The sequence below is a fragment of the Eutrigla gurnardus genome (genome assembly GCF_963514095.1).
Source record: "Eutrigla gurnardus genome assembly, chromosome: 21".
NCBI classification, from domain to species: domain Eukaryota; kingdom Metazoa; phylum Chordata; class Actinopteri; order Perciformes; family Triglidae; genus Eutrigla; species Eutrigla gurnardus.
In genome coordinates, this window is record NC_139932.1 from 13,355,432 (window position 1) to 13,371,312 (window position 15,881).

At 42.9% G+C, this 15,881-nt stretch overlaps 1 protein-coding gene across 1 annotated transcript in view; it reads right to left on the reverse strand.

The window, feature by feature from the left end:
• Positions 1-229: 229 nt before the first annotated feature.
• pdzrn4 (PDZ domain containing ring finger 4) overlaps positions 230-15,881 on the reverse strand; it is a 32,166-nt gene continuing 16,514 nt past the window's right edge. The window contains exons 2-9 of the mRNA XM_084038441.1: positions 12,436-12,707; positions 11,562-11,664; positions 7,164-7,262; positions 5,744-5,806; positions 3,943-4,044; positions 3,594-3,710; positions 2,048-3,106; positions 230-1,943 (exon numbers count right to left, since the gene is read on the reverse strand). Of these exons, the coding sequence (XP_083894567.1) occupies positions 1,371-1,943; positions 2,048-3,106; positions 3,594-3,710; positions 3,943-4,044; positions 5,744-5,806; positions 7,164-7,262; positions 11,562-11,664; positions 12,436-12,707 (2,388 nt within the window). The 3' untranslated portion in view covers positions 230-1,370. The remainder of the gene's footprint in view (positions 1,944-2,047; positions 3,107-3,593; positions 3,711-3,942; positions 4,045-5,743; positions 5,807-7,163; positions 7,263-11,561; positions 11,665-12,435; positions 12,708-15,881) is intronic.

Consider the following 15,881-nt stretch of genomic DNA (forward strand, 5'->3'; position numbering starts at 1 on the left):
AAAGTTGCAGATTAATGGATGGATGTCATGATGTGATTGGTTGAAACTGGTTGGTTTTAGCTGACGTAAGCACATTTATATTTTTTAAAGACTCTGTTAAGCACAGCGGTGCTTTGGGCTAAACATCAGCATGCCACAGGCTAAAAACAAATATATATATATTGAAATGATAAAAAAAACAATATTCAAAAGGAGAACTTTTTTCTTAATCTTTATCATTATTGTTTTATTACAAATATCACCATCAACAAATACTGAACTCAAGGCCCCTTCAATGCACTTTACAGTGAAACGCAGTCGGTTCGAGTTGAAAGGCTGCAACATGATACATTTCCTTGACTTCCCTTTCAAGGGTAGCCACTTAATGTGAAACATTTATCAGACAGACCATAAAAATTAATTTACAATAAATAGAAATAACGGTAAACGATATAAATATGAATCTATTTAACATTTTTAAACATAATTCACACATTTATGGTTGAGTGAAGGTTCGGGGGTTGACTCAATGATTGAATGAACCAGGTATTCAACCACTTGATATATCAGAGCTTTGACTGTAAGGTGAGGTAAAACTTCAAAATAAAAGGCCCTCCCAGCTCATGAATAATATGAGCTTGTGAGATAGCGTAATTATATTCTCAGTGCAGTGATAACTCTGACTCAACTGACATTATCAACAAAATGAAAGAAGTGTTTGATGAGTTCAGGGATTTCACAAAGTTTTCCCATTTCTCTCTGTGTTGGTCTGGCGGGCTACAGTACAATCAAATGGTGTCAACCTTAATAGTTTGGTAATACAAACATAAATAAGAAATTACAATTAAATGTTTACAGTACATTGACATTCAGTGTAAAAAAGTCCTTACAAAAAGTTACTGAGTTTACAAAGTGTGAAAAATATTGTCATTTCCCCCATTATAAAAAAATGCCACTTTGAACGAGGCAAGTGAAGTTTCTTCACATGTAATGAAACACAAGCATATGGAGTAGGCTACAGAGAGACAATACACAGTGTACATGAAGTTATTGTGTTGATTCGCCACTTCTTTTTTTCTGTGAATCAGTTTGAACCAATGTGCTACCAAAATCATCTGCTCTCAGGAGTCAGTCCATTACCAAAAGAGCCAGTTTAAAAACAGTGAAAGGTTTCAGATGGCTGAGGTCTTGTAATGATAGAGAACTATTCAAACATTCATAAAGTGATAGTTACAAAGTTGCCGTGAGAATGCTACAGAAGTCCTCCAGCAGTGACGGGTTTAATCGAATTTCACAAAAGGACACCAACATAAAGCAGTAGTTCCTGAAATGCAGGCTACCTCATCTTAAAGTGTTCAGTACGTAGAAATATGCACTACTGTATGTGTCCACTAGACAGTTGTGACGGATAAGAAGGCGTTATGTACTTTGGAGCCCTCTGGGACTCGCGCCCCGTGGCTCATCAGCTCCTGGATGGTCATCCAGTTATCCAGGATTTTTTTGTTTCGTTTCTTCATCATCTTTTTGTGACTGAGCTCCAAGATGTTGATCTCTTTCCTGCCCTCGGCTCCACTGGTTGGCCCCTCCCTTAAACATTCGAGGCGGCTCTTTTGCATGTACTCCCTCCTCTTCCTTTGCTCCCTGGCTCGCGCCAAGTGCTGCTTCCTCTCCTCTTTGCTCCAGTAGCGGCCCATCTTCATCTCGCTCATGGCATCGTCATCTGTGGTCATGCCTCCGCTCCTCTCCTCCCTGATCCTTAGCGCCCGCTCCCTCAGAATGCGGTCCCGAGCTGGCCTCCGGGCCACATAGCGTGTGCCGTCGGCACGCACCTTGACCTTCCACTCTAGACGGGGTTCCCCTGGGCGTCCGCTCCGGTGCACGGGATCTCGACAGAGGCTGAGCAGACTTAGCTGGCTCTGGGAATACTCCAGCGATGAGTGCTGTTGTAGCAGCTGCATGTAGCTCTGAAACAAAGAGAACATGGTTAGTACCAAATTCTCTTCAGAGATGCCTCACTCAAAGGCATGTCAGCATTAGGGTTGACAGGTCGCTTCTTGATTACACCTACCTGAATTTGCCTGGATCCTGCCTGGCCTTGATAAGGGGTTGTCTGATAAGAACCATAGGAAAGCCCCCTCCTGGAATCTCTGGTCCTCCCTTTCTTCTCACACCTCTCATCATCTGCAGGCAGTGCAGGGTCCGACTCAGAACGGGAAGGGTTGCTCTGGTCTGGGCTGCTGGAGATAACAGGACCTGGGTCCGCTGGTCTGCTATGACTGGTCGTACTGTGGGGTTTGGGGATAGCGATGGGGCTGGAGGGTGCGGAGGAAGCCAGTCTGAGGTTTTTCTGGTTAGTGATGCTGATGTGTCTCTGCAGAGAATGATCAGGAGATCTCTCCATTCCGAGCGGTGTCGACCGCGCACTCTCCGCCGTGTTGTAAGCACTGGAGCTGTCTTTCTCCCGGATCCTGTCGCTGTCCGAACGCTCGGGGTATTCGTGGATGTCGGCCAACCTGCCATGTCGCTTGTGTCCCTCTTTGGGGCTCCGTACTGGTGAGCAGGGTGCGGGTTGCGAGGGCTCCAGCTGGTGGGCCTGGCGGAGCTGATGCGCCTGCATGATGCTCTGGCACTCAAGCTCAATGCTGCGCAGTTCCTCATTCAGCATCCTCAACTCCTGCTCCACTCCGTTCCCTCCCCCGACACCCTCTACGGCGTCCCCGTCCACTCCTTGCTCCGTGACACTACACTCTATACTGTGTCGGATGGAATACACCCCACACTCGCCTCCATTCCGGATTTGACACTTAAGCTCCAGGAGTTGCTGGAAGCGATTCTCTAAACCTAGGACGCCGCCTCCACCATTGCGAATACTGACCACCCCGTCATGGCCTTTGGACAATGTCCTTGGACCCTGGGCATCCTGTGTTGCTGCAGTCCCTCGTCTTGTATGTGGATGCTCTGCCCTCCATCGCTCTCTGAGGCAATGGGCCGGTGTACTCCTGTGAAATCTAGCCAGTAGTGGTTGCTGCTCTGGACTGTCTGTACTGCGACCAAACCCACTGTCTTTGTCTTGATTGTTGGAGGAACAGGTGGCTGTGTCTGTTGTCATCTCTTCTTCAGCTAGATGCTGGCGTATGGAGACAGATAGAAACAGTCAGTCCTCCTCAAGGATATTTCATTCTTGCAGATCATTATTGTGTTGAGGGGATATAAGTATCCCTAGGGATTAAGACCATGTTGGACGATTCAGTAACGTAGGATGGTCTTTCCATCACCATAGCATGTAGGTGCTTTGGTTGCTAAACCTTAACTATAGCTAATTTGCCAAAGCCATGATCCTTCTCTAACTACACTGAAGTGGCTGTGCACTTGCTCTTGTGGAAAGATTTATTTTTTCAGGTTGGCATTGGATTTGAACTTTCTTGTCTAGAAAATGAGTTGGAATAATGGTAAGGTTACATACCAAATCATCTTCTACCACCTTCTTTCATTTAGTCTCTCCTTCCTTTCTACCCTGCAACCTTTCCACTCGGTTTCCCTGACACCCTTCCCCCCTCTTTCATTGGACCTTTGTCTTCTGCTTTGATGCATTTCCCCTCAGCCCACGCTCTCACCTCATCTCCCTTGTCAAAGTTACGTTCCTTCTGCTTCCTTCTCTCCTCCAGGATCTCCATCTTCAGCTCCTCCACCAGTTCTTGTTGCTCATCATCCAGCCACACCTCCTCCTCCAGCTGAAACCACAGCATCTTGTCAGAAACCTGTTTCTGTGTGTGTGTGTGTGTGTGTGTGTGTGTGTGTGTGTGTGTGTGTGTGTGTGTGTGTGTGTGTGTGTGTAAAGATACACCAGACAATCATGCTGACAGTTGAAAAGGAAAGCAAAAAGGCACTTAGCAGGCAACTATCTGACCTGGCACAGGTCTTCAATGTAGGGCAGGGAGCCTGCGTAGGTGGGTGAGTGCTTACCCGGATCTCTGGTCTTGTCACCAGTAGTATGATGCTCCTTGCTTCTTCACTTGACAACAAGGCAACAGCTTTCTCTCTGTCTTGTACTTCACAGCCATTAATCTGTACAGCAAAGACAAGTATAAGCGGTCACGTTAAGAGGAATGAACTCCTAGAAAGTCCCAACCACAAAGCCAAGAAAGGACCTGTAGTTTTATCATCTTCGTCCATTTAACTGACATGAATGAAAAGAAGAGTGTAGCCCAACTAACCATTGTTCCTCACAGGACACACCTTGAGTATTCTGACACCTTTACCCCTCCTCTTCCTTTCTTATTTCTACCCATGTTCTCCCTTCATTAGTTTCTTTTTACACCTGTCTTTCTCTGATCTCTCCATCTGTCTTTTCTCCTTTCCTCCAACTCCATGCAATCCCTAGGAAAGACACGGGCAAGCCTGCATGCTCGGTAAGGGGAGTCAATTGCAAGTGCATAGTCAGACCTCACAGGAGTCTGCTCTCAGCACACATCCAGACACACAATTAACTGTTCTCTGACAGGTGGCGTTCATCTTTTCCTCACTAGAGTAATGGGGCTGTCAGGAGAAGATAATAGGGCCAGCGGTACAGCAGGCCCTGCTCCCCACAATCATTCACACGACTGGGACACCGAAACACACCATGAGAGAATGGAGGTAATCAGAGAGCGCTATGCACAATAAATGTGGAGGAGAGGTAATGTTGGTACAATGTTGCTCAGACAGAAGGCAAGTTGAGCCATTGCTTACTGAGAGGACATGCAGTAAGTGTCCATGAAAATATATCATGCTTGCATTTCAATAATAATATCTTGCAAAATATAATTTGCACAAACACATAGAAGGAATTTGTCAATTTTGTGTGAATGAGTTACAATACAATACATCTATATATAGGTGGTGTTCCAATGACCCATATTCTTAGGAAGTATCTCTTGTATAAAGCTGAACAGTTTTTTGCTTCAAGTTCAACACCTTTTCAATTAATTTCGTCTTAGTTTGTGTTTTTACTTTTAGTTTTGTCATTTTCTATTCACTTTTTAGGCAAAACACATGCATGGATGCAGACTAATAACATGGCTTGTGTGATAGAAAATCACATCAAAATGTAAAATCAGGAACAAACAATCTGAGAAAATAAGCAAAAGGCTACAGAAGACCATCTGTGTAAAGGACATTTCAAGAAACAAACAACTTCTCATTCTCTTAACGAGGGGCCGTTCACCTTGGCGACTCACACCTGGTGCCACTAATTGGCAAGCCTGGAGACAAAGCTGCAAAGCTTTACACTTTACTACTGTTAATCCCATAGTCCAGGGGCGAAACAATGGCCTCAGAAACGGTTTTGTGTCTGTGGTTTGCTAGATACAGGACAACTGCACTTCATAAGGTTGCAGCCTTTTCACTGTATGTGTTGAGAGACTACTAGGAGCTTTTGCACGAGCCATAGAGGAGTGCTAAGGGTGATGTAGTGCCTGTTACTGCGAATAAGGGATTTCATTTCCCTGCTAAAACGAGGTGATTAAATATACATATGCTTGCCCGGACTGGAAACACCAGCTGCTTATCCTCTAAAGGCTGTCTTGCAAGCAGCTTGGAGGAACTACCGAGGCATGTTTGCTCAACACAGGAATAAAGAAACATTATTTTTCTTTTGTAAATATTACATTGATATCCAACACTACATCCTTGCCAGAGATGGGAAAAATATTGAGGATTAAGTCTAAACATGAGCTCATAATATAACCTGTGTGAATGCACTTTGGTCACTGATGACAACAATCACCTGTAGAATACGATCTCCTTCCTTGATGCGTCCATCTCTTGCCGCTATGCTATTTGGCTCCACCTGCATCAAAGAACATAAAAAAAAATTCTGACAACCGGTCATTGCGTATGCTGGCTTTCTCCAAAAAAACACCACTAATGTACCACTCTTTTTCTTATTAAAACTCATTGAAAACCTCATATTTTTCATTCAGTTTGTTGGCGCTGACATGTATTTGTGCTTCACCCTGAGTTTAGTAGCCAACATTACACAGGTGCAAGCCCTTGACATTGTACAAAATGGGATGTGAATGCGAGTTATAAATGAAAAACAAGTGTTTATGGCACAGACATGATTCTATTTTAGTTGTCTGAATATTTTTTCCCAACTGTATCCCAGTGGATGCGCAACAACAATACAAGCGCTCAAATTTCATAAACTTTGTTGTTCTCGCATTAAAGATCAAGCGAGATAGCTACACGTGGGGGAAAATAAAACCTTAGTGGAAACGGAGAAAAGAATCACACACACTTCACAAAGTCGCACCGACGCCATCCATCCATACATTTTAATGAGGGAAATTTGCATTTTTATCCTTTTTCTTTTGTCAAATCTACAAAAAATAGATGCGTTCTGTCGGTGGGAGACTGCTTTCGCAATCTGTTGAGGTTCAGCGGGTTTTGTATTAACATTCAGATTCTGAACACCCAAGAAATCGCTGGCAGAGTTTAGATTTCTATACATGTGATTCTATAAAGACTATCAGGAGCTACATTTACTGTAATTCTGCCATTTATATCCTCAGGCAGCTTTCTAATCCCCATAGCAGCAATTACATTTGTACACTCTAGACTTTTTTTGGTCGTAATGGGATTGAAACTGCACCTGCAGTCAGATTAAGCGTTTTAAAGCCCCCCGTAATGTCATCATTCATTCAGCTTTGTCTCAGAAAGTGCTGCAATTTGTTTTTTCATGAACTATTTTGCAAGAGGAAGTTATTTTCCGAGCTGGAAATCATTTGAATTTTAAATAGAATCTCTGTAATATAGCCCCTCTTTGTTTATTGTGTCTGAATGACAGGCAGAGAATCACATTTCAAACATGACTTCCTCTCTGGCCATGCGTGGCTCATTCAGAGTTGATATTTGACTGGCAAACACTTTTCCTTTCCTTCACTCCAGCTTCGGGATCTAAAGATGGGAACTCAAATGGGATTTCATGCCATCTTTTAATAACTTCCTGCTCCGGAGGAAATTGATAATTGGAGTGTGATTTAACGAACATTAAGCCCTGTCTGTCAGACCTCATCGGGGGAAGTAGGTAATTGTGTGACGAGAAAAAGCAATTACTTAAAAAGAAAACAGATGAGTGTGAGAACTACTTTCTTCACCTGTAAGTGTCAGTGTGGGACCAAACTAACGGGAACACCCGCCCCTACCTGGCTGACATAGATGCCGCTGTCCTCCTCGTCGTCGGTCCTGTAGCACAGCGTCAAGCCAAGCTTCTCCTGGCTGTTCTGCCTGCACAGCTCCACCTCCTGTTTTACACACACAAACCAATAATGTTTTAAAACCTGATATGTTTTCCCATGGTGCACCTGTTATGAGCCCACATTGTTTTCCCCCAGTGGATCTGATAGATTCCAAAACCGTATCATTTCAAACACCGAGTTTACCCATCTGTTTTACTCAGCAGCTGAAACGATATCACCCGTGGCAGATGAGGTCCAACCTGATTTTTATGCTCTACAGCACCATCACTAATCACTTCGGGAGTGTTTTTGTTGTTCTGTAGTCATAAGCAGGGAGATGGATTTAGGCAGAGAGAATCTAGGTTAATTTGCAACTGATATACAGTATTCAGGCAACCTCAAAACCTCTCTCTTTTACCCACACCGGTTCACAGTCATACACATACGAGTGTTGCATCCTCTAAACATAGTGATGGCTGAGCCGGCCACTGGCAGCTAACAGTGTTTACCTAACGAGGAACTGGAATGCTACAATTCAGTCAGTTGGCACTATGGGATGATATGGAAAATTTCATTTCGCAATTATCCCAACCAAAATAATTGCCCATACTGTCTAGCGCCGAGGGGAACTGCAACACCTTCAATTCACCCTGTCATTTTTTTGTCGGTGTTAATTTGAAAAGAAGGCGTAGCTTTAAGGATGGACTACCGGAACTTAAACCAACAGTGGGACAGATTTGTAACCCTCATTGCTGCTGATGTGAATGGTGTCGTGTTACCAGCTGTTGATATCTTTTTTTTCCACCCCAGGACAATGAATGTGTTCACACACACACACACACGCACATGCACACACACACACACACACACACACACACACACACACACACACACACACACACACACACACACACACACACACAGTGTGTGTCCTGAATCAATGAAATAAGCCAGTCGCTATCAAACTGAACCCAGCATGTGGCAGCAAACAGGGGCAGGTCTTTGATGGCTCCGGCGATGGTATTCCACTGGCTGGTCCCGTCCCACAGGAAATGCCTCTAATTTTAACCCGACTCACTACTGGCTCCCTTTTGATCTCTGCTGCGTATAAAGCTAATCACATAACGATAACTCAAGGGGTGATCTTTATTAACCCCATGCTGCCGAATTCATTTCAGCACTGTGAAGTTGTGGGGTAAAAAAAAAGATGGGGGGGGGGGGGGGGAGGGGTAAGTATTAAACCCCAGCTCCCTTTTTTTCTATCATGGGAAACCTCGATAGCAAAGATTGACAGGGGAAGTAATTAATTTCTGTGGCATTTAACTCCCTGTGCAGACAGCCTTGACCTTCAAAGGTTGGGGTGTGTTAGGAGTTTATAATATTGTTACGGCATGCGCTGGTCTTGACGTCCCACACTGCTCACCAGTTTAGTACACTGGCTGATCTGTACGAACCCTGACAGTGAAATAAAAGCATGGATGCCTTTATGTCATGCACATTGGTTGGTGTACGCCGGCTTACTTGAGTTGTTTATCATGGCGACTAGAAGATGCATGCTCTGCTCATGATGATGGATCTAATCTGTCTAAATTATGACACAGCAGTCAAAACCGACCTCACGTGGCTTACAATGCATTGCGACAATTGATGGAATGGATCATCTAAATGTACAGTATGCGGCTTCCCAATTTTAAAACGGGAGAGATTTACCACACGCCACGAAACGTATATAAGAAATGGAGATGACAGTAGGTGGCGTGCTGTTTTTTCCGCAGACACATTAAACATCTGTTTTTAACATTTTAGTCCAATATGAGTATAATAAAAAAAGATGCGACTGGCGTGCCTAATGTTCATTGGCTCATTGTTTCCACATCCTAGATGATTACATCCTTCCAGCTGCCACTATTTTGTAGCAACAGTCTTTATAGTGATAGCGCAGTCAGCTAGGAAGATCTTGCCAGACCGTGATCAAGATAGTATTTTTCGTGCTTGGGTACTAGTTAGAGTACTAGTAAAAGCCATGATACCTTGGCCTGCGCATGCATTGTGTCATGATTTATAAAAAGTGGTATGTCCTTTGTCTTAATTTGATCCCCTTTTTTCCCTACTTGCACTGACAAAGCTGAAAAAACTATTCCTGTAGCACCCCTTGCATACCAATATTTAGGTTTTTGAGGACCAGAAAAACCCACAGCCTTCGACGTTTGGCACCCGTTGATCCATCAGTAAAACATGGTTCTTTTGACTACTAACAGCTAACTACTGATGCCACTTCATTTTAACGACACCATGTAATCTGCTAAAATCTGACTGTTGTTGAGAACATGATTAACTCAAGATGCAAAATTATTTTTAGTAATTCTGGGTATTAAGATAGTTTGCTAACAATCCCAGGTATAAAACTGTTGGCTCTGAAACTACTGTCTGCTACTTGGCAATTTTACACAGAAGTAGCAGTAGCAGTATTATGACAGCAGGAGTACCCATGTGGACAATCAGTTGGGTAGTGAAGCTAAACCTGTCAGAAGTAATGTTCCTGGGAATGGCAGGCCTATTCTCTTCCATCCAAGAGGAGAGCCATCCGTGTTTCAGTTAGACACACATGGATGGACAGAGGTAAGTGAGGATGGCTGATTTGGTATGTGTACGTCTGGAGAGTGAGCGCGGTTGGGGGGGATGGTGGTGTGGGTGTAGTTGTAAAGCCAACCTTGTTCTTACACTACTGCTATTGCTCTTCCATCCAGATACACCATAAGGTATAAGGCCACAGCTGGCAACAGAGGAATCCTAACGATCCGCAACGCAGTTCACTGAACCAGGAAGTGCCTATTAAACCGTGGATGGCAATTGACGGTAGCAAACATCACCCCTCGCTGTCACCTAGCATGACTTGGAGGTCCACGGTCTGAGTGGCATGCTTCATCATGAGGTGGGGACACACTGAATGGCAGTTAGCAAATGTTAGCATGCTTACATGCTACAGTAAGATAATGAACAGGCTTAGTGATATCTGCTAATCATCAGTATGTTAGCATTGTGATCGTCAGCATGTTAGCATGCGGACACTAGCCTAAGGACAACCCTCAAAGAACTGAACCTGAAAATCCATCCGTGTAATTAGGAGTATTAATAACTTTTAATGTTGGTATGTTGGCAGTAACATGTTGATAGTAGCATAATAAAAGCAAGGCTTCTTTAATGCATGTTATATTGAAAAGTAGTACAGATTGTGCCATTGCCATGGCAACTAGCAATTTAGAACTAAGGTGCACTTTTATTAGCCATATAGAGTATTAATAGTTCTGTCTGCCATAAACCAGACTGAAGTCTAGACACACAGTAGATAATACTCATTAAACTGGAATTCATATACATATGATAATGTATACATCTTCCAATAGATTAATCAGTGCAAGGTCGATTACCATTCTGTAACTTGGCTCACCCTAACGGACAGTGAGTGCTTTGCTTTTTTTTTCTACATAACATTCACTATTTCCATTCAGCTTGAAGTGGCTGTCAGAAGGGGACACAACTACTTCTGAAGGACAGTGCATAATGAAAGGAGAAACTAACAGCCTGTGATTGGAACACACTGGTAATTCAACCGGGAGGGATTTTCTTTTTGCTATCATTATATGAAGAATGGCCTTCTATCTTAAACCCAGGGTCTTTGCTTTGCAACGCAGAACAATCTAAAGCGAGGATGTGGCTTTCACAAGGGGCAGCCAATTTCCTCACACTATTGTGGAAGACAATTTTTCTTGCATTGTTGTGGGCTTGTGAGCATCATGCACCGGGGCTAGGGTCGGATTATCTCCTGAGATTGTTTCTTACTGACACAACAGTAGCCTCTTGTCCAACTGCATTCAATCTTGTTGGGAAAAGGCTCTGCATTCGAAAGCCACAAATAGCCGAAACAAACCGTTCTACTGCACACATAAGTGTGCTGTGTATATCATGTGGCTTCTCATATCGCCTCATCGTCATTTCATTCATCATGTCACTGTCAAGCAGTCTATTGATCATATCCTTTCCAGTACCCATCAAAATAAAAAGCACCTGAGCAAGGAAGTTCATATTATGGGGAGCATAAATGTGGTTGGCAAATCCCCATGAAAATGTTCCCATTATATTTTGATTATATTTCTAAAAGTACCTTTTGGGTGTTTTATGCCTTCATTGGCCAATTAGAGAGATGAAAGGAAAAGTGAAGAGAGTCTTCTTCTGTGGACCATAAACATTTAGACCAATAAAGTTGTTCTGGATCAATGTTGTGGACAGATTGACTGAAAGGCATAAACATGATGTACTGTCTCAGAGTAAAGTACAACAATGTAGCAGAAAGATGCAAAGCCTTACCTCATACTCATACTCTTCAGTCCTCTCCACCTCTGCTGGAATATTGGACAGGTACTCTGGACATTCATAAAACTCATGCTCCATGGTGTGGATGGAATGACAACTATGAGACAACAAGAAGAGATATAGATCATGAATGTAGGCCTTTGTGGTTGTAATCACTCATTTGAAATAAGCCAATCATATGAATGGCTTTGGCAATGTGAAAATAAATGACTTCTTTGAGAACATTTTAATTTAAGAGCACATCAATTATCCCGATCATGCAACATAGCAGACCTCTTACGTTAAAAGTTGTTCTCATTTTGCAACAAAACTCTGAACAAGCAACATAAACATCAATCAATCGCCCTATAATAGCCATGACCTCTGTAAATTGTCACCCTGATAACTGCCCCTTCATGATCATTGACCGAGACTGGCAGATTTGTAGTTTTATAGGACAAATTGATTTCATCTACTGCCCAGCAAAGCCCTATAAATAGCCCCAGAATGGACGTAGAGCGAGTATTCCTGCACTATCAGCCCATTGGCTTTTAATCGCCCGGCAAAAGCTCCCATTAAAGAAAATGGATGTAGCGCACAGAAGCAATTATTGCATGAGGGTTAGGCTCCGCATAATGATATCACAGGGACAAAGTACTTAGCTATGCCGGGGTTTTCCACACTATGATACAACTGCTTAATTACTACCGTGAAATGAAAGAGAACAACAGAAGAAGGCCTCGGGGCAGCATCAGGTTCATTTGGGATAACGATTTCCTGGTACCAGTTAACAAAAAGATGTTACATTTTCAACATATCCATGTCATGTCAGCATCTCAACATCCAGCAACCTTTCAGAGGATGGAAACAGTCTTGTGTTTGCCCTCACCTGTCAGACAAAAGAAAGGGACAGATATCAGGGACGGGCGGAGTAGCGGGCCGAAGCTTCGCCAGTGCCATGATGTGCTCGAAGGTGATGTCCGTTTGCGTGCACACGTCCACCACACACGCGTCCTGTGGCGCGCCGCTGTGGTTGTGTGCGACGGAAGGCGTGGCTCTGGTGGGGGTTCGCCGGAGAACCTGGACGACGATGGGGTCTCGCCTAATGGCCTCCACCACTGCCTCCTCATGGTCGACCTTGGAGAAGTTGCGCCCGTTCACCTGGGGGGGATGAGGTCATGAGTTATGTTAAAAAGAACCATATTTTGTTTGTATTTTTGCTCTGAGAAGAGGAGAGGAGTCGGTGGCGAGCGAAAGGAGACCTTGTTAAAGATCACATTGCCTTTTTTAAAACCCTCACTTATCCAAGGACGATCTGACAGACGCCGATGCTCTTTTCAGCAACAAGCTGTTTCACATTCACACCTGGAAGCCTTGCAGTCCATGCCTCCGCAGTCTGGTGCTGAACAGCTTCCCGTAAAGCAACTACAAGTTAAGTGCTTTTATAAAGGGCAACTTTGCAGTAAATCTTGACGGAGGGAGACACATTGCATATTCGAACTTGTTTTTACCTACATGATGCACTTTCTCAGCAGGTTCATGCATTTTAACTGCTGACCAGCTCCTTGAAAAATGCGCTTCTCTAACCAAATTTACACAGACTGTATAATGAGATACGTGATAAGAAAAACCTCTTAATGAGCACATTTTATCTCCGTTTTGCACCAATTTTCTTCTTCTAATCAATCAAAGTCAAATGCATTATTTACCTTGCATTTCTACCCTGGAGCCCATTAAACAAATAATAATACAGATTTAAGCAAACGACAAAGCAAAGTGGGGAGTGGGTAGACCGCGATCCATTGGGAATCATGCGTTTTAACAAGCAGTAAAAAGGTTGTGGCACACGGGAATCAGAGGAGAAGAGATGTCATACTGACAGCCGACGTGAAAAACACTCACACCTAAGCATTTTAAGTGTAACCCAATTAGTTTAACCTCTGTGTGCCGGGGCTGTGAAGTTCATTTTCAGCCTGTCACATCCGGAAATTGATCGTTTGCATTGATTTCGGATGTCTGCAAGTTTGTTTGTCGAGGGCTTAAAAATGTGGAAGCAAATGTCGAATGTCAGCATCATTATTGGGAGAACAAATTAGGAAAAACAAAGGGCTACATTGTTAAATGTCTCATATATTTTAGCCAGGTTGATGGGCTAGTATCTTTATCTCTACTTTATTTTGGTGTTGTCAGTATAGGCCTCTAGAACTTGCATGTGAGATCTAAACAAACAATCCATCCTCCTCCTATGCCATCTGCAGCAACTTCTGGCTGCGTCCGACTTGTGACCTTCTTGAGTTTTAGCCATACAAAAGTTCTCCACCACACTCTGCATTTTATCGTTCCATTTGAACCGACGTCCATCCACCGGAAAAAGTGCACAGAAAGTTGCCCCAACATTTCGGAGTTGTAACGAGATCCAGATGGACGCATTAATCTCCAATCAGAGGGAGCGCTCTGGAAAGCAGGAAGTGATTGTGCCTGCCCGTGTGTTTACCTGCTGTTGTTCCTCTATTCAATCTGCCTGTTGACGAGCTAACTGGGGCCTGATTAACAGCCAGCAGATGTGACAACGACCGGGGATAATGGCTCAGAACGCGCAGGTTTTTTATGTGTGCAACACACATTTTGTACATCATATAGGCTGAATTTACAAAGCATTAAGGATGATTAAACCCCAAATGAGGATATAAAGAGGAGCAGACAAGTTGGAGAGAAGGGTTTTAAAGCTTTGAGATAATTGAGATGTGGATCGGGCGAAATAATCAAAATTATTAAGTTTTGTTTATGTCGGTATAAACAAATGCTTTGCATATGCTTCAAATCTTTATGTTATGACTATATTTGTCATATATTTGTTGTATAAGCCTTTCCATTTTTAAATCACACACAGTCTGCAATTAACCTTTATTGACATAGTGATGCATTAGCAAACATTTTCCATATGTTTCATTGTAATATCCTTATGTTTTGTGAATAATCTCTTTGCAGTTCCTATAATTCTTATATTATTGTAAACTCAGATATTCCCCCATCTGTGTGTGTGTGTGTGTGTGTGTGTGTGTGAGGGCAAGCATGCATGGACGCCATACATCCCAGTATGATGTCCGTACGGAGACGTGAATGTTTGAGGATTCCATCAATCTCAAACAGTAATCCCATTTTGATTACAAGTACACTTCCTCACACGGCGCGCCCATGACCGAACAGATGAAGATCCATGAGAACACTAAAAATAGTAGAGTTCAAGGTAGTCCACAGGGAGGGCTGTAATGAACCAACAATCTAGCGCAGCCTTCATATACCTCTCAAGTTAAAGGTTACCATTGCCAATAAAAATGGTTCCCAGTAGCCCTAAACCAAAAGGTTCTTGTCTGTCCAAACACTCTCCCATTAAAAGGTCAAGGTTCAAAGTAGTGTGGTACAGTTTGGGACGGCAAAACATACCGTAGTTTATGTACGTGCTTCTGCTTTCTGTGAATCCTCATCGATCTACAGCCTTTACTGAGAAGATTATTGGCTTTTTATCGCTAACTTTGTAGCAGAAAACTCAGAAAATGCAGTGACGAAATGTTGATGTGATGACTTTTAATTAACTTGAATCATGCTAGGTTAAATATTTTTCCATGATATACAAATAAATACAGATTAAAAATCATTTAGCCGCTCAGTCAGCAACAAAAAGATTAAGTGGAAGTGGAAGGGAAAATAAATACATGGGTTAATACATAAAAGTCCATACTGGAGAGAAACCCTTTATTTATTCAGTTTGCTGCAAATGTTTGTCGTCGTAAAACAGACACATGGGAATTCACATAGCAGGGAGACCATCATTACCACAGTAATGAGAAGCTCATTCATTGGGCATCATTACTTTTACTCCTTTTTTATGTTATTAAGTCCTTGCACTTTATCTGTTATGCTGCTTCATAATGTCCCCGCTCTAATTGTGTGTGTTGTGATTACTTCCATTCCTTTTTTTTCCCCATCTTGTATGTTCAGCCACTAATTGTGCCTTGGGGATGAATAAAGTTTTTGTTTCAGTTGAAATTGACCCAATTGTATTCTAATGTTGACCCAGCAAAAGTGTCTAACACTCGATCCACATCGAAAATGTTCTTTTCTTTTAATCTGAGGCCAAATGCAGATTTATCTCCAAAAATAATTACAGCTTAGAAGTAGGTGGCACCGGAGTTTTGTAGTTTAGCTTTGTAGTTTCAAGGTTGTCTGGAGTGGCATGTACTAAAAAAACTGTAGCGTATTCAGGGTATATTCTTTGATATTTCCCATAACTGCACAAAGACTTTTAAGGTCACATAGATAGCAAAAATCGTGGGA